General features: G+C 29.3%; 1 protein-coding gene across 1 annotated transcript; it reads left to right on the top strand.

Moving 5' to 3' along the window:
- Positions 1–203: 203 nt before the first annotated feature.
- On the top strand, positions 204–16,902 carry LOC132941707 (fatty acid synthase-like). The gene is made up of 32 exons (XM_061009856.1): positions 204–321; positions 4,479–4,616; positions 4,739–4,891; positions 4,974–5,147; positions 5,214–5,414; positions 5,497–5,735; positions 5,792–6,022; positions 6,082–6,279; positions 6,469–6,597; positions 6,672–6,908; positions 6,997–7,416; positions 7,526–7,830; positions 7,908–8,052; positions 8,557–8,670; positions 10,795–10,903; positions 10,966–11,214; positions 11,272–11,448; positions 11,519–11,670; positions 11,735–11,890; positions 11,957–12,268; positions 12,328–12,530; positions 12,592–12,813; positions 12,892–12,979; positions 13,041–13,217; positions 13,285–13,464; positions 13,537–13,720; positions 14,488–14,659; positions 14,722–14,846; positions 14,904–15,151; positions 15,223–15,468; positions 15,578–15,818; positions 16,561–16,902. Exons 2-32 carry the CDS (start codon positions 4,481–4,483, stop codon positions 16,734–16,736), a joined length of 6,099 nt encoding a protein of 2,032 aa, XP_060865839.1. The 5' UTR covers positions 204–321; positions 4,479–4,480; the 3' UTR covers positions 16,737–16,902.
- The last annotated feature ends 2,688 nt before the right edge of the window (positions 16,903–19,590 follow it).

Raw genomic sequence — 19,590 nt, 5'->3', positions numbered from 1 at the left:
AATATGATATTTTTATACACTTTTTGCATTTTGCCGACCCTTATAGTTAATAGTCGAAAGTGTGACCTTTGTTATCAAATAAAATAACACCATAAAGCTATAAACGTTTTTTTCTATGCTCCAATTATAATATAGGTACAGCGGTTTCAGATAAATTGTAATTATTTTATATTTTTGGTTTACGTGTTTATTCTCATTTTAGTGTTCAATCATCATCCCGACGTCAAGTCAGATAATATTTCACTACCAAGTTAATTTCAAGCGGCTTTTCATTTTCCGTGGCTATTTATTTCACTACACATTTTTGGACAACAAATAAAGGTTTGTATAATTTTAAATATTTCTGAATGGAATTATAAATAACGTATATAATTGAAATGTTGACTAAATATTTTTATTAGTATTTTATTGACATAATTCAATAATTATTATCATAGTTTTCAAGATATTTATCTTTTTTGAGCTATGCAAACATTTAAAATTGTTTAGTTTTTTTTATAACTTATGGTGGTGAAATTTTTATTTTTCGTTAAAACTGTATTACGAGGTTCCTCGTAGGTACATTTTTCTTGCAGCAATTAAAAAATATAAAAAATTAAAAATGATCACAATATTTTAATAATTGTTCCCGTGTTGATCATTCAAATTTTGACCAAATAGAATATTCAAACGTAATTGTACGATTTTAGTTATCATGTTGTTATTCAAAGAATATTATTCTTATAGGGACATGAAACGAAATATAATACGTATACATGCTGCATATTTCATACTACACAATGAAATATTTAGAATATTTTTTAGCTTATGATACCAGTATACCATGAACCTAGTAAGTTTAGACTTATACGCTATATTATGCAATATTTTCGTTCAAATATTAGATCAATCAACCAATTTAAGAAAATACTTATCATGATATAAATAGAATATAACATATCCTTAGGAAGTACGAATTTATGCTGAAAAACCCAGTGCAGGATATACAAAGGGGATGTTTCGGAAACTAGTCGTGGCAGGTCGATTTAGGTACCCAAATTGATTTATTGAATACAAATGTAACACATGTATAATTATAGTGACCTACTCATTAGAAATAGGTACACTCTAAACCTACTATTTAGCAGAGTGAGTTCCCAGGTTATTTATTTTTCAAAGTTTTTGATTTCATCAATAATCTAAGTGACCTTAAATTATATCATGACTAAGTAAAAATGCATTTTATTTTTGTAGTTAAATGTTCATGAATATTTATTAATTATTTTATACGGAATACCTTAGGCTTGAACATTAAACTCAAAGATTTCTTATAAGCTTTTTTTTAATTGGAAAAAAAGGTTGGCTCTGCTGTAGAGAAGGGCAATTGAGTGTAATGGATGTGTTAAATTTTAATTCAATGATAAATTATTTTTTACGATAAAAAACGATTTTAAGTGAAGACCTAACCTAACCGAGGTTACCAAATAATTATTTTAAGAACATTAAGTATTATAATTTTAACAAATGTTCATATTTTTTTACTTTTGACCTACCAAAGTACAAACTAGATCTAATTTGGTACTATAAATCACCTTAATAAAGTAGGAAATTGAAGCATTTTTACTGCGATAAAAAGTGTTTTCAGACACAAAAATAAATAAATAAACACACATCATTGTAAAATTAATACATTCAACGCCCCTGCTCAAAATCTAAAAGTTAATTGTAAAGTTATATATTATATTTTTTAAGAACAATATAGAAATCAACATTTTGACAAAATTAAATATTTGTATTAATCTGAAAATTATTTTTGTTATTTTGTTATTCATATTACATTAGTCATAGAAACTTGAAAGATTTTAATATTAATAATAATTATAATTTTATATACGTAATGAAATTTTAGAATTTTTTTTTTTTTATAAGCTAGTAAAAATGAATATGCTTGGTCAAAAAGATTGAAAATGTAATGCAAGGTTCATCATAAGTTGTATAATAATTTAAAAATATCAAGTATATTATATAGTCCCAATTTTAGATTCTGAGCGGAGCGATGAATGTATTGATTTTACAACGATGTGTGTGTGTGTGTTTTTTTGTATATTATGTAACTTGATATATAGTCGATATAATGCTTTGATTTTCAACTTCAGTATCTTATCTGGTGGGAAAGTGAATGTAGTTGTCAACATTGAAAATTCTCAGTTGTTTTCAAAAGAGCCTGAAAAAACAAGTTAAGATAAAACAGGAATTTTTAAGCAACATTGCTTTTTGGCCTAATCAGTTTTGGGGTTATAGTGTAACTCTAAAAAAATTACTGTAAACATGACATTTTGACTGAATTTTACAAGATTCCTCATATAAGTCTGTCTACCTTTAGCAAAAATAAGTGTCTACCGAAAGTAAAATTAAATTTATATAAGCACTTAAACTTTTAAGTTTATTTTAAAAATTTGCAAATAATTTTGTAGTTAAAACTTTATAAAATGTTCAATTTATATAGCTAAGAATTGAAAAATTAAAACAAGGTTCCACGTAAGTAGTTCATACCATCACAGTTTTTTTTTATAGACATTTTAAGTTCAAATTTGGACGACATTAGACATTTAGAAATTAAGAATAGGTAACAATTTCAGTTTTTTTTATAATTTAAGGGTAATTTTGAAACTTGAAACTTTTAAAATGTATTATTATATTTTATACACACAAATGCATTTTTTTCGCCAAAAATGAATTTAACCTACTTTAGTTACTAAAGCCTAATAGTTAAATAAATTATTTTAATCACAATAATATTATAAAATATATTTAGTAATATTATAGGCCGACGACAGACCGTCTTCGCTCAGAATCGTTTTTCGTATACGATAAATGATTTCATATCATTGAATTCAAATTTAACAAATCCATCACAGTGACTTCTCCAGACGCCTAATATACAACAGACCGATACCGACTTCCCCGATTTTTTTATTTACAGTTAAATTTTATATGCAATTCGTCAAAATCATGGACATTTAAAATTTTTTTTTAGCTAAAAATGCATGAGCTTTCTTAGTATTTCTAGGAATAATACAACATTTAAAACAGTTAGATATTAATATTTCGATACTTACAGGTGATAGCAAGATTTTTAAGTTGCAAATTAATTTTGAATTTGATTCATATCATATAAATATATAATACACAAAACATTGTTAAACAGACTATAATTATTATTTATTTTTTGACCCTTTAATAGCCAGGGGTTTTCTGAAATATAGTCGCATCTTATAATTTCATGATTTAAAATTTGAATAATTTTTATTTTTTAATCTTAGTGCATATTTGATACTCTAAATAAATGTTTAAACATGTGCATTACCTAGTTGTATATTATATTTTACAATATTATGGTTTATATTATAAAATCAGTACATTAAATGACATTGGAAATACGACCTTTGAAATGTACAAGTTCCTATTTTAACACAAATTGACCTTTGTAGTAAATGATTCATTTATTGAATTTCACATCACTTTTTTTATTCAATATTTTATTAAATTGGGAGTGCGAATTAAGCGAAATCCATTATCTAGATTGTTTTACCATTATTCTATTTATAGAATTAAATGTTTAACTCCCCGGTGACGAAGAAAAATTATATCTACGATTTGTAAATACACAACTTTTTGAACTACGTAAACTACGTTAGCACTGGAGTCTGGAATGTAACGATTAGATAGTCATAATAAATTATTAAAGGTAAGAAAATGATCAAAAGCAATAAACCTGCAGGTTACAGCTGTGTTCTGTCATTTTAAACTGCAGTAATATTATTCCAAAAGTAATATTATAACAACTTTAATAACTTTTCATGTTGTAATGAAATAAAATAATTATATATTTATTGTGTCATAAATTGGTAGTTCTATCAAATAATAAAATGTTTGATAGGAGTATAAGAGATAGATATTTTTTTTTATACTCAATTTATTAGATTGAAATAGTTAATTAATAGATTACGATGTAAAATATTTTTAGAATTTGAAGATGACAAAAAAATATTAGTTAATGATTAGATTTGTGATGGTTTATTTTTGGTTTGATAATTTTTTTCCTCAATCTGTCGAATTCTGCGTTTTCACACGTTTAATAAAAGTAATTTGAATTAGCTAGATATGAAAATTTAGTTTCTTTATTTAACCTGTTTGTAATAGATAATTATATTATTATACCTAATGATATTAAATTAATCATGGGATAAATTAATAAAAAATTATCAAAATAAAATAATTGGATATATTTTGAATTATTAACAGCTATCGCTTAATTGAAATACATCGGTGAGTTTTCAATAGCTTTAAACTTTACTTATCAGTATTTATTTAGTATTATTTATAATTATTATTACACGCAAATTACTAAGGTTGAAACAAAATATGATTAGGTAATTGTTATTGTGTGTAACATCGTATATAAGCCACCATCGTTGTAACAATTTATTAATTTACAGGCATGTCGGAAGAAAACGAAGTAGTTATATCGGGAATTTCTGGGCGATTCCCAGAATGTAACTCTACGGAAGAATTTAAGCAAAAATTGTACAATAACGCTGATTTATTGACTGTCGATAAAAGAAGATGGTCCCCAGGTAAATTCAATTTCTGGTCTGTAGTATTGTTTACACAATTTAGTCTAAAAAAGAAAATGATTTATTGTCGAGTTTAAGATTCAAATGATTTCAATGTATATTGAATACGTTTTATCATTTAGGCATGTATGGAGTTCCACCGAGAACAGGAAAATTAAATGAAATAAGCAAGTTTGACGCAGAGTTTTTTGGAATTCATTCAAAACTGGCTAATGCCATGGATGTACAACTAAGGATTTTACTCGAGGTTACACACGAAGCAATAGTCGATGCAGGTACGAGAACAATTATAGAAAATATATTTTTTAGTTGGCATTTAATTTTTATTTATGACATATTATCATTTAACATTCATAGGAGTTAACCCACAGGATATACGTGGAACAAGAACAGGAGTGTACGTTGGTATGATGACCACCGAATCGTCGGATTATTTTGAACGTACACCAGAAAAAATGTCTGGATATGAAACTATCGGTGCAATTAGATCTATGCTGGCTAACAGACTTTCATTCCAGTTCAATTTTAATGGTAATTATTAACATTTTCAGTTTAAAAGAATTTGTTGGTTACAAAGTTTCAAATAATTTTAAACAGGTCCGAGTGCTGCCATTGATACCGCATGTTCGAGTGCGTTATTTTGTCTACACGAAGCCATAACTGCGATACAGACGGGCCAATGCGATGCAGCTATTGTTGCAGGAACTAATTTGCTCTTAAAACCAGCTGTTTCAGTCATGTACCATCGGTATAATATGCTTAGTCCTACTGGAACAAGCAGACCTTTTGACATTGGCGGTTAGTTTAGTTGACAGGATGTATTGACGTTTATAATAATTCAGAATTTTAAAAAACCTTATTATTTATGTAATACATTTAGCCAATGGTTACGTAAGAAGTGAAGCTATTGTTGCTCTTTACATAAGAAAATCATCAGATGCCAAACGTATATACGCGACTATCGTAGGAACGTCGACTAATACTGATGGGTTCAAAATCGAGGGTGCCACATATCCTTCACAGTCAGTGCAAAGTCGGCTAATTAGAGATACTTACGCTCGTGCAAATTTAAATCCCAATGATGTCCATTATGTCGAAGCTCACGGAACAGGGACAGGTGTAGGTCAATCGAATTAATTTTGATGATCATTTTTTAAATTATCTTATTAATATAGGTTGGAGACAAACAAGAGTTAAACGCCATTTCGGATGTGTTTTGTGTTGGCCGTGAAACTCCTTTGCTTGTTGGCTCGGTTAAATCAAATGTGGGCCACGCAGAGCCAGTATCAGGTTTAGTATCGATCGCCAAGGTGCTTTATGCATTGGAAACAGGAATTATTCCTGCTAATATTAATTTTGAAACACTAAACCACAATATTCCAAAACTCGTTAGTGGAGAATTGAAGGTATTGTCACATATTTTGTTAAATTAAAATTAGATTATATTAATTCGTTTATGTATTAGGTTGTTGATAAGCAGACACCATTACCAGGAAATCTGGTTTCTATTAATTCATTTGGCGTTGGAGGTACAAACGTTCATGTTATTCTAAGAGCTAACGATAAAAAAGTACAGACAACGTCATTGCCAACACTCGAAATTCCGAGGCTGGTATTTTTGTCAGGACGAACTAGAGACGCATTGACTGAACAATTTGAGACCGTTAGTTGTATACGATAATTTATAATTTAGTCTACAATTCTATCGAACGTACTATAATTTATCTGTATGCATGTTCAATTAATAATATACACACAATATTACATAAATATTATATTACCTAAAATACTATATTGCAACTGAAGTAACTACATCTAAATATAGTAAATAAACATAATATTTCTTTTTTAGGTAGAAAGCTATGCGGATAACGATGATCTTTTATCTTTGATTGATGATATTTACAAATCTCCGATTCCCGGTTACAAGTTTTCTGGGTATTCAATTATCGGGGAAACTCCTCGGAATGTTGAAATAGCTGTACGTTTTAAGTCAATTACAAAACCTGAAAATTATAAAAAATATAAACAAATTAATCTTAAACATGATTTTAGCAAGGAAATGTTTCCGGTGATAAAAGGCCAGTCTACTTCATTTTTCCAGGCATGGGAAGTCAATCATTGGATTTAGTCGCTGATTTAGTGAAGTTTAAAGTTTTTAAAGAAACTGTAGACAATGCACATTCAATTTTAATTCCATACAACTTTAGTGTTCATGATTTATTTTACAAATCCGATGAAAATACTTTTAAGAGTATAGTCAATGTTACGATTACGATTATTATTGTCCAGGTAACTTCAGCTACCTAATTTCTAACTGCATATTGTATACGTATAATAATCTTATATTGTTTTACATAAATATTGTGAATTTGTTTAGATAGGTCTTGTTGATATCTTACGCTCACTTGGTATCAACCCCGATGGTATCATTGGCCATTCAGTCGGTGAACTTGCATGTGCATATGCAGATGGTTGTTTCACTTTGGAAGAAGCATTAATGACAATGTACTGGAGGTCTAAAATTTTAACACAAATTGACGTTCCTGCTGGAGCTATGGTTGCAGTAGGACTATCGTGGGAAGAGATACAAAAAAGACTTCCCGTTGGTATAATCGCTGCTTGTCATAATAGTGCAGACAGTGTTACTATTTCAGGACCTAAAGACGTAACTTTGAAATTTGCCGAAACTCTAAGACAAGAAGGTATATTCGCTAAGCCCGTAGACTCGATGGGATATGCTTTCCATTCACCATACCTACATGAACTTATACCATTGTTAAAACCGTATTATGATAAGGTACATAGGTTAATAGTCTTTTTTACTCTTCAAAAAAAGTCTTGATTATAATTCCCCGTATTTAAATGAAAATTATTTTAATATACTTACCTACTTTATTTTTATGTAGATAATGGTAAATCCCAAACCAAGATCCAGTCGATGGAAAAGTACTACATTTCCCGAACACAAATGGAATACACAGGAAGCCCGGTGCTCGTCATCAGATTACCATTTAAATAATATAAGTTCACCAGTTTACTTTCATGGTGCAATGAAACATGTACCTGAAAATGCTATAGCGATTGAAATTGCCCCTCATTGTTTGTTACAAGCTATTTTGAAAAGGTCACTCTCTCCTACAGTTACAAACGTCGGTTTGACCAAAAAAACTGTTTCAAATCATGCGAAATTCTTGTTGGAAGCAATTGGAAAGTAAGCATTTATTTATCTGGATTCTGAAACTTTATAATATTATTTTTATGCTTAAAATTTAATTCTATTTATTTTAGGTTATATATTGCTGGAGCAGAGCCACAACTACAAAATTTGTATGGGAAAGTTGAGTACCCAGTAGTTAGAGGAACTCCAATGATATCTCCAATGTTAAAGTGGGATCATTCAAACGACTACATAGTGCCCAATTTCGTCGAAAAAGTAATTTAAAACCGTTTAAATATGTTTTTTTTTATAGAACTTATCACTCAGAAAAAAATGCACTATTTTAAAGGAAAAATGGCTATAGTTTTAATGAAAAATAGGCATGATTATTGATTTTGAGCCTATGATGTGTATTCAGAAAAATGAGAATATTGCTTTAATTGAAACATGAATATTGTTCTTCATTAATACTATGCCAAGTATAATGAAAAATTATTACATTTTTACTTAAATTAATGATATTTTATCTACTATTAATGTAAAAGGAATAATACATATAAGTAAAACATTGTTAAATTAAAGATCAATACATCTTATTAAATAGTTATAGTTACTTTTAAATAAATTATAATGATACCCAATCCTTAAAACTAAAACTCGTTTTTTTCTGAGTGTATGCATTTAGGCAGGTATCTATGTATTTCTCTTTATGTATTTGATTAATCCTTTATTATTGAGTAATCCAATGTTTTTTATTCAAATGCAAACTTTTATTTTTAGAGTTCTGGGTCAGATGATAATCAAGTTCAAGTTGATATAAAAACAGATGAAAATAAATATTTAATCGGACATACTATTGATGGTCGTGTACTGTATCCAGCTGCAGGATATATAGTATGAATACCTACCTTATTTTATTAATGCCTGTTGTTCTAATGTTATTTAAGATACATTATGATAAACATACAACAAAAACTGCAGAATATGTCTTTATAGATATATTGTGTTTTGTCTAAAACACTAAAAACTAAAAATGAACGTATATAAATATTATTGTTTAACTTTATAGTTTACGTCTAGAAACCATTTTTTTGAATATAAGGAGGCTGAAGTCGATCGTGTTTGAATGAAAATAACATTTAAACATTTTTAGTATAATACTTTAGTGACTTGTCAGTGTGTACAAAGCATAGGCGGAAATCCATTGAAATTTCTGGTGAGGGGGGGGGGGCTAAATTAACTAATAAAAAACCTTATTCAAATAATATGATAGAAATCGAAACATAAACCTCATTGTGTATTTGCGTCGCATATTTAATTCAATTGAATGAGTCCAATCTGGTTCCTAACCTTCAACACTAAATATGTTGATAAATAAATGGATAATGATTAATGAGGCTGATAAATATTATCTGATCTTCAATCGCTCATAAAAAATTATTGTGTTCTTATGGACCCTGCTTGAGCTTATTTTATAAGGGAGAATATTTAGGCAATATGCAATCACATACCCTCTGACTGTGGCCTTTGAGTTAGTACTTAGTTATAAATAATTAGTTTGAGTGTAGTAGTCAGATGTCGACTACTGGGCTATCTACACTCGCGTTGCATGTCTTTGGCACCACCGACCAAGCATGATAAGCGTGATGTTTTGCTCAAAACACGCTTTACATGAAAAACTCTCACGCCTCGTCGAATGGTCTGATTATATTAATTTTTATTTTGTGGATGATTATCTACAACGTGCATTTGATTTCGATTATTGATTACGTTGCCTATAGTGATTCATAGTGGCAATGTTTAAGGGGTAAGATGTAGGCAATTTCTTATCTCGACTTCACTGACCGTGAGCTTTGTGTTAGTTGTAAATGATTTTAGTGTGAGTGTGCGCAATAAGCTGGTGGACGAGGGAAATACGTTTTATAACACTCGTACGCGCTTGCACAAGTTATCGAAAGCACACAAAAATATATTTGTACTTACGTGACTTTGTTTTTGTTTTTCTAGTCTCCCCCCACCTACCAAAAAACCAATAGGTATCATCTAGATTCAATTTTCAACAAGGAAACTCCCTAAAGTTGAACATTGAAGTGATTTTTAAAGTGAAACTCTTGACAGAGGGTACAAAAAAAAAAAATTATTGTGCGTGACGGTGGACCACCGTCGGATTGATATAGTTCATGAAGCTAGTAAATCACGGTATAGCGGGTTCGACTCTGGTTTAGGAACAACATTATTGTTGCTTTTTGTTGCTCTTCGCGGACTTTTGTGACACCCGATAATCTATTAAATTATTAAAAATATTAATAATTATTATATTTATTAACCTAGCTAAATGAAACATGCTAAAATGAAACAAAAAAAGATGGTGTTAAGATCAGGTTAATCGTTTGATTATGACATGTTTGATTTAGCTAGGTTGATAAATATAACAATAGTTAATATTTTCCATAATATAATAGATTTGTGTATTTTTTGTCGTTTTATCCTAATACAAACCTAATATTTTATCAGTTCAATGACTGAAAGAAGTTTCATTTCATCCGCACGCACTCGTTACATGCACAGTTTATTTTCTCTTCCAATAAGTGATGAAGAACAAAAAATACACATTATTGTAAAACCCACTGTTCAGAATGAGAAATATATAGGTTGTATTTTTATTAGTGTTAATTATTAGTATTTTTATGTAATAACAATCATTTTTGGTATATGAAAAATCACCTATTATAGTACAAAATAGGACAAATTTTAAATCAAACATAATCCTTTTTTTTAAATTAACACCATTCAACACCAATTCTTACAGTTTTTACTGGATTTTTGGTTTAATAATATAACTTTTAAAACATTTGAAGTCTCTTTAACAATTTCTAAATAACTTCAATGCAAAATCCATTATAGTACAAAATTAAGATATTGAAAAATAGATTTCAAAAAAATGTTTCAAAATTTGGTTAGTAATTAATAGTATTTATATTTATTTTATTTATTTGTATACAAATTGTTCAATTATAGACATTAGTGTGGAAAGCTATTGCCAAATTACAAGGGAAATGGTTTGAAGATGTTCCAGTCATTTTCCATAATATAAGATTTCTTAGGCCTACAGTTCTTAATATCGAAGGTACATAAAATACTCTTAGGTAATTTTATTTTAAATTAAATATATGCTATTTTTGTATTAAGGCAGTGTCCTGTTCAACATTAACATACTTAATGGATCAGGCGAGTTCGAGCTCCTGGAAGGAGGGTCTTTAACAGTTTCGGGTTGTATAAAACTATTTAACGAAAGTTCTGCAGAAAATCAAATGGAACATCTCACAACCATTTCAGAACAAATGGATTTGAATTCAGATGATTTTTACAAGGAATTGAGACTTCGTGGATATCAGTATAAAGATGAATTTTTAGGTTTTGTGGAAGCAAACGGAGAAGGTAAGCTTTACAAACAATTTGTATATAACAAAATATTACTATGTTGTTGTATTTTAGGTTCCAAAGGTAAAGTTGCATGGACCGGAAATTGGGTATCTTATATTGATACACTCTTACAATTTGAACTTATATCCATCAAAACTAGAGAACTTCGTTTACCAACTTACATTAAAGAAGTTATAATTGATCCATTGTATCATAAGCAAGTAGTTAAAGGATCGTCGAATACTAAAGGTAATGCATAAAAGCTAAAGGTAGAATGTATTCATTGATTTAATACTTATTTTATTCGGAATATGCTTAGAAATTGAAGTAAACCATTTTGGTTATGCTAAAACAACGCAATCGGGTGGAGTTACTATTTCTAATTTGAAAGTGACACCGGCTCCTTTGAAAAAGAATGCACAACTTCCAGCTACTCTGGAACGTCACTCATTTATTCCGTTCACGTACACAGTAAGTGTTTCATTAATTCGAAAATTATCAGTAAAAACAGATGTGTTGTGTTTTGTTTTATTAGTCAAACGATTTATCTACGTACGAGGTTCTTTACTCTTTGATTGGTTTATTCATGGAAAACATAGGAGTACACCATGTTAAAGCAGCAGAAGTCCACAACAAAAGCGTTTTGGCTTTCGAAATTGTTCAAATAATTGAAGCAGAAGCCAATTTTTATGTAAGAAATTTTAAAAATAACACGATCGTTTTTTAGCCATATGAATTGACCTTGGCGTTGATTTAGGTGGACTATACAGTTCTTTCAAACAAGCCAGTTGATATCGATCAAAGCAAATTATCGTCATTAGATATTGAGATTGTTGACTTCAATGTCCAAAATGCATCGTTGCCTGATGGATACCATTTGATAGTTGCTGACGATATTCAGTTTGATGCTACTTTATTGGGTAAAATTTCTGCGGCTTTAACTCCCAGAGGATTCGTTCTTTTGGTTGAAAATATTGATGCCGTTGCCTCATCAACACTGAAATCCTTTAATCTCCAAATGGTGACTGTTATCGAAAACAATTATAAGAAATACTTCCTCTTGAAAAAAGTAAGTTAATACTATTATACAGTTTTTAAAATAATTTATTATATTATATACTCTTACAGCTTTCTCCAAAATACGAGTACACAATTTTGAACATCGAGGATGAACAGTTTTCGTGGGTTGAATCATTGAAAAAGGAACTAGCTGATATTAAAGGAAACACAAACAAAAAAGTTGTAGTTTATAGTGATAAAAATATCAACGGTGTTCTTGGTCTGTCTAAATGTTTAGTAGAAGAATTCAGCGGTGAAGAAAACCCCATTAGGTAGAAAATGTCTTTCATAATAAATATAATTGTCATATAATAAAATGTATATATTAATTAGGTGCATACTGACCGACTCTGGTAAAAAATATACTTTAAAAGATTTTGCCCCACTGCTTGAAATCGATTTATTCTTTAACGTGGAAAGATATGGGATTTGGGGATCCTACAGACATTTACCAATTGATGTAAAACTTGCTTTAAATGTTCAAACAGCTGATGCTAAAGTGTTCGTACTTTCCAAGGGTGATCTGACAACACTCCAATGGGTTCAGTCTTCGAAGTAGATATATTATACTACAGTTTTTATCATTGATGTTATGTCATCTTGTATTTACTTTCGATTGCATGTTATTTGTAGATATTACAACAGTTACGACAGCAGTGATTCTATAAAAATATCATATGCTAGTGTTAATAATGTCGATTTAACAGCAGTTTCTTCAATGGTAAATGATTTATTATTCAATCATATTTTTATACGATTTTATGTTACATATATTTTTTTAGAAAACTGATTTTGGAGTAGAATTTTCCGGTATTAAATCAAATGGTCAAAGGGTAATGGGATTGGTTAAAACTGGGGCTCTATCAACGACAGTCAATCAGAATAATGCTCTTTTATGGAATGTACCGGAAAGTTGGACTTTGAGACAAGCCGCCACTGTCCCATACTCTTACTATGTGGTAAGGTGTCTAGGATAATAAAATCATATTAATTGAGTTTAATAAACAAATTGTTAATATGTGTTAGGCCACCTACGCTCTGATACATAAAGGAAATTTATCGGAATCCAAAAATGTGTTGGTATTTATTAGTGAAAATAGTGTAAACTATGCGGCTATTTCCATTGCATTATCTCTCAAGTGCAAAGTGTTTGTCATAGCTGAAACGAATGAACAACTTGAAGTTATTAAAACCAACTACCCAGAAGTGAGTTGTCAAATTATTTATTAGAATGGAATTTATTACTGGGTACTGATATGAAATTTATATAAAATTAAGGTGAGTCAGTTTTCAACTACGAGGTTCGATTCAAAATTCATTCACATGGTATCAATGTTGACACTAAATCAAGGAGTTGATTACGCTATTCTGTCCAAATATTGTTCCAATCGTCTGCCAGAACTGCTTGCTGATAATGCAAAAATTATCATCACCGAAAATACAGATGTTTCAGTTTTATCAAGTAAATTTTAACATATATTTCTTAAAACTTTATACACACTAGTTATGTATCGCTGTATGTTATATGTGTCTATTTATATATTGATTCAAATGTATTAGAACATTTTTAATATTATTATTCGAAGCAAATAAAATGTGAAAAAGCTAATAAAAAAATTAATCAGATTATTAATTATAGTTTGAATTACATTTGAGAATTGCTTTTTAGATATATTCACGTATTCAAAACTTAGATTTCATATCATGAATAAAATATATTCTTTTCTTTGACTAGTAAATGCATATTTTAAATAAAATTTATAATAGTTTTATCAAGTACATTTTAACATATATTTCTTAAAACTTTATACACACTAGCTATGTATTGCTGTATGTTATATGACGTGTCTATTTATATATTGATTCAAATGTATTAGAACATTTTTATTCAAAGCAAATATAATGTGAAAAAGCTAATAAAAAAAAATAATCAAATTATTAATTATAATTTGAATTACATTTGAGAATTGCTTTTTAGATAATTTCACGTATTCAAAACTTAGATTTCATATCAAGAATAAAATATATTCTTTTCATTGACTAGTAAATGCATATTTTTAATAACATTTATATAGTGTCTAAATATTATATGTAGGTAGTATGTAATGTTAAACACTACTTGAAAAAATAATAATTAACATTAATCCGTGAAGTTTAATGATTTTTCTAGTAGAAAAAATCTATTTAGGAGTAAATATTATAAGAACCTAATAATTATATTATTTTTAGATTCGCAAAATGGATTTGGAGTTGTGTCAGCCAAATTTGAAGATATTCCTATTTTAAATAATTCGTCTGTTGACAGTATTTATTCATTCATAGAATCAAGAATAAAACTTGATGTCGTAAAGCCTCTACCGTTCACTATTTACCAATATTCTGATATCGAGTCTGCTTTCAGGTAAACTAATATAATATTTCATGTAATTATTTAAGATTAAAATACATTTTGTTTTTGTGCAGATCATACACTAATAATAAGACTGGAAAGAAGATAGTCGTTGAAGTGACTGGGGAGTCTCAAAGATTAAACTTTTCAGCATACCGACGGGTGTACTTTGATCCAAGCAAAAGTTACATACTATCAGGTAAAACTAGTTCAAAATATGTATTTAAATTTTAAATTTAATTGAAATTGATATTAGGCGGTCTTGGTGGATTTGGAATGGAACTTACGGAGTGGGCTGTTGAACGCGGGGCAAAAAATATTATTCTCTGTTCTCGGAGTGGAATTCAAACTGGATACCAAAAATATAGAGTAAATATTTGGAGAAGCCAAAATATCAAAGTGGAAATCAGCACATTTGACCTCACTACATTATCGGGAGCTAAGGATACTGTTGAATTGGCCCTCAGTTTAGGACCACTTGGTGGAATTTTCAACTTAGCTGGGGTACTATTTTTCACGCATTTTATATTGATTTTAAAATTTTTCTATTTATACATTTTTATTTAACAAATTAGGTTTTGAGAGATGGAATCTTTGAAAACCAAACAGTTGAAAACTTCCAGACTGTATACAACAGTAAAGTCTTGACCACTAAATATTTAGACGAAGCATCGGAAGGCGTTACCAAGGATTTGGAATATTTCGTCACATTTTCATCCATTTCGTGTGGCCGGGGTAACAGGGGACAAACCAATTACGGTTATGCAAACTCCATCATGGAAAGAATTTCAGAGCAAAGACAAAAGCGAGGTCTGCCAGCGGTAAGAAGCACCAAGTCCCATTTTATCCAATACATTTTCTACAACAGACATCGGTACCTATATTGGGGGCTATAGAATCAATGTTTTTATACTATATTTTATTTCATAGCAATCTATCCAATGGGGAGGTATCGGTGACGTCGGAATGGCTTATTTATTAACTCGTGGGAACGAAGAAAAAGAAATCAATGGAACTCTGGCCCAAAAAATATCGTCTTGTCTAGCGGCGTTGGATACGTTATTAACACAAAGTTCAGCCGTCGTTGCTTCGCATGTGATACCAACCAAAAGAAAACTGACGGAAAATTCAAAATCACAATCGCTCACAGAAATCGTTTCCGGAATTATGGGTAGTTATTTGTACAATATGAATTACGAATTATTAAGAATAGAATATTTTAAAAACTACAGACGTTTTCGATAATATTTTCTCTCATAATTTGATTACATGAAGAATGTTCAAACTTTTTTGAAATTTTGATGAACCGTCTTTGTTACCGTAACGTTTTTTGATAACTTTCATAAAAATTAACCTTCTTGTCACTAAAAGTATACTATACGTATATTTTAGTTGTTTAGGTTGACAATTACATAACTAAAATTAATTTTTATCGCCCTTTATATTTGATTTATCGATTGTCCTTTGTAAAAGTTTTGAAGCATGTTACTCAAAAATAATGTTGAGTCTCTTAAGGGCATCCATATTTGTGGTAGGTTGGGTAGGGCGGTGGACATAACCTCCTAAAAAATAACAAAGTATGTAAAAAAAAATGATATATGCGTTCAATCCATTTACTTAGTTTATATTTGTACCATAGACTTTTGCTTAATGCTTATTGCTTAAATACTTAATCAGTAATCCAATAATTTTACGTCTTTACGGAAGAGTAGAATACTAGATTTTCAAATATATTTTTATTTAGTCCTCCACCCCTAAACAGTATTTTAACATTTTACAACACCTATTAATTCTTAATAGTTTATTTATTAAAAATTACAAAATTAATTGAATTAAGTATTATATTATTTCTATAATAATACTTATCTTTTTTGAATGATAAGGCATTTTTAATATTTTCTTTTATTATTCAGGGATTCAAGACCCGCTAGCTGTTAAGCCTGCATCTACCTTAGCTGATTTAGGAATGGATTCCTTGATGGGAGTTGACATCAAACAAACGATCGAACGTAACTTTGGTTTGTCATTGAATAATTCTCAAATTCAACAGCTGAAGTTTAGTGAATTGGATAAAGTGGGTGCCAAATGAAAATTGAAAATTAATTTATCGATAAAATTGATTACTTGTTGTAATAAATCAGTGTAATTTTGATGTAACTTTGATTTATTTAATCTGTAGGTACAAGCAAAAAAATTTAACCTGACCCAAATTAAATTTTAAATTATATCGATGTTAATTAAAATTTTTTTATTGATTTGTGAGTGAAAATATATTTTTTGTAAGAATTATAGTTTTTGAAAAAATTATAATAACCTATCCTAACCTAACCTAACTAAACAGTGATTAGGGCAGATTTAGGAATGATATTTCAAAAATATCGGATCCTGAGTAAAATTAATATTAAAATATCTCTGCAATGTCACAGACCACAGTAATCAAAACGATGCTATTTCACTTATTAAGGGGTATGAATATTGCATACTGACCGTTTCTAAGGAGTTCAATATAGGCAATTTTCTATTTGTGTGCATGCGGGTCGTGTAAATGTGTGCGTAGTAAGTGATCATTAGTGTGAGTGACTGTGAGTAAATAAATAGCGGAGCGCACCCTCACGTGCACGCACATGTCAGTTTCACAGCATTTTACATGCTATAATACAAACTTAGTTTCGTATTTCCAATAATATAGCTTACTGATTGACATTACAGTATGAACACTTATTATACAAACTGAAGAGAAGATAGAAGTTTATCTAGGCTTGTATAGGAGTCGATTTTCGATATTTTATTTTCAAAGTCCAATATTTAACTCTAAAACTTGTGATATTATACTTTTTCAATTTGAATTATTGAGTTTAGTAATTAAAATATTTAAAATTGACTTTTAAACAGACATAAATATTAACTTCTCTTCTACAATATTGATAATAGGTGTATTTACTCTCAAACCGCTCAATAAACCATATTATTGGAAATACAAAAGTACATTTTCATTGATTTTTTCAATACTATTCATACCCCTTAACTATAAGGGGATCCGATCTGACTGTTTTGAAGGGGTTCAATATAGGCAATTTTCGGTGTGTGTGCATATAGGTTGTATAAATGTGGCGTATATTAAATGATCATACGTGTCTGTGTCATTGTACAAATTAAACAGTTGAGCCCTCTCGCACGTCAATAACGCATTTCAAAAGTACTAATAATTATTTTTTTTTTTGGTCAAAAATATGAATGTTTTTCAAATTATATTATTATCTATCCTATATTTAATTTCTGAAAACATATTTGAATTTTACACTAAATTTACTTGAAAACGGTTTCCTTAGATTTTTAAATACATTTTTCTACATCAATATTATTAACATTTTAAAATTCTTCATATTCTTCATATTCAAAATTTAAAAATCAAATTTTGAATAGTTATAGAGTTCAATTACAAAACAGTGGGACAAAGTCGTTTTCAAAAAACCTTCATGACGAATTCAAATATGTTTTCAGAAGTTCTATCCGATGGATAGTATAGACGGTACAGTAAGTTATAACCTAATAGAGACGGGATCGAATAGGTATATCAATCTCGGATTTAGTGAATATGGATCCAGACATCCAGTGAATCAGTGGCGTATTTACAGGGGGAGGGAATGGGGGATCAAGGGGATCAATCCCCCCCCCCCCATAGACTGTACATAATATGTGAACGTTTTCAGACTGTATAAAATCATATCTCCCCCCCCCCCCCCCCCACATGACAAAAACCTAAATACGCCACTGCAGTGAATGGTAATCTTATACTAAAATACAATGAACTAAAAGTGTATTATTATTATCATAACGGCATTGTAAATGATTTATGAATAGTGTGGAACAAGCATGTACAACCTGATTTTTAAGTACAATTATAATAATAATTTACTTGTTGCAAAAATTACAGTCTGATAAATTCAACAGAGGGCCCAAAATAATATCATATTTCCCCCCGCTGGTCCACACATATTCCGAATGATTATAATAACATAATATTATGTAATTAGGTAGGTACATCGTAAATATTTAGATATATTAATACGATTCTGAGTATGTATTGGTTTTACAATGAAGTGTGTTTATAGTTTATTTAATATATTTTGTGTATACTGACGTCACATTTGGAAGCATTAAACATTTTTCAATCATCGATTTTGAGGATAGTTACAAGGAGAAAATTTGTTGGGACTTTAGGGAATCAGAAGTAAATAATTATTGTAAGTGTTGTTCAAAATAATTAGGAAAAACAAACAACTATAGACAACGGGAAATATTAGTTTTGAATATAATTCTGAATTCAGCGCACCTATGTATGATAATTTTATTTTGTCACTAAAAAGGTTTGACAATTATTTAAATTAAGGTTCTTAATGTGTTTTTCATACCCACCCCAATTAAAAATAATCGAAAATACATTGTGACATTTTTTTTATTTTAAATTATTTTATTGTTTAAAATGAATAATATTTTTAATTTTAATTTTTAGCACATAAGGCTTGAACTCATGAAGTAGTTATAAACGCCGATTAGAAAAATGTATCTTGATCAAAAAGCTTGAAAATAGAATACAAGGTGTCAAGGTTGTTCAAAAGCGTTGTTATTACTGGAATTAAAAAAAAAAGCTAGCGTTAAACCACAACAATTTTTGTATGAGTCTTGGGAATTCAAATTTCGACAACATTGGATATTCGTTACTTTTTTGTAATTCAAAAAATACTAATCTTAAAAACTTGACATATTTTACTTTTGCCTACTTAAATTATCATTTTCTACACACGATGAAAATGTCAAAATATCTAGACTAATCTTAAACTAATTATACTATGAACTTATTATTTTACACCATTCTATGGTACGTTAATATCGACTCTTATATTAATAACAGCTAGTAAAATATATGATATTAGATTCTGAAC

This window comes from Metopolophium dirhodum, chromosome 3 (assembly GCF_019925205.1).
Source record: "Metopolophium dirhodum isolate CAU chromosome 3, ASM1992520v1, whole genome shotgun sequence".
In the NCBI taxonomy this organism is placed as follows: domain Eukaryota; kingdom Metazoa; phylum Arthropoda; class Insecta; order Hemiptera; family Aphididae; genus Metopolophium; species Metopolophium dirhodum.
The sequence above is the reverse complement of the archived record's forward strand: the minus strand, read 5'-3'. Positions and strand labels throughout refer to the sequence as shown.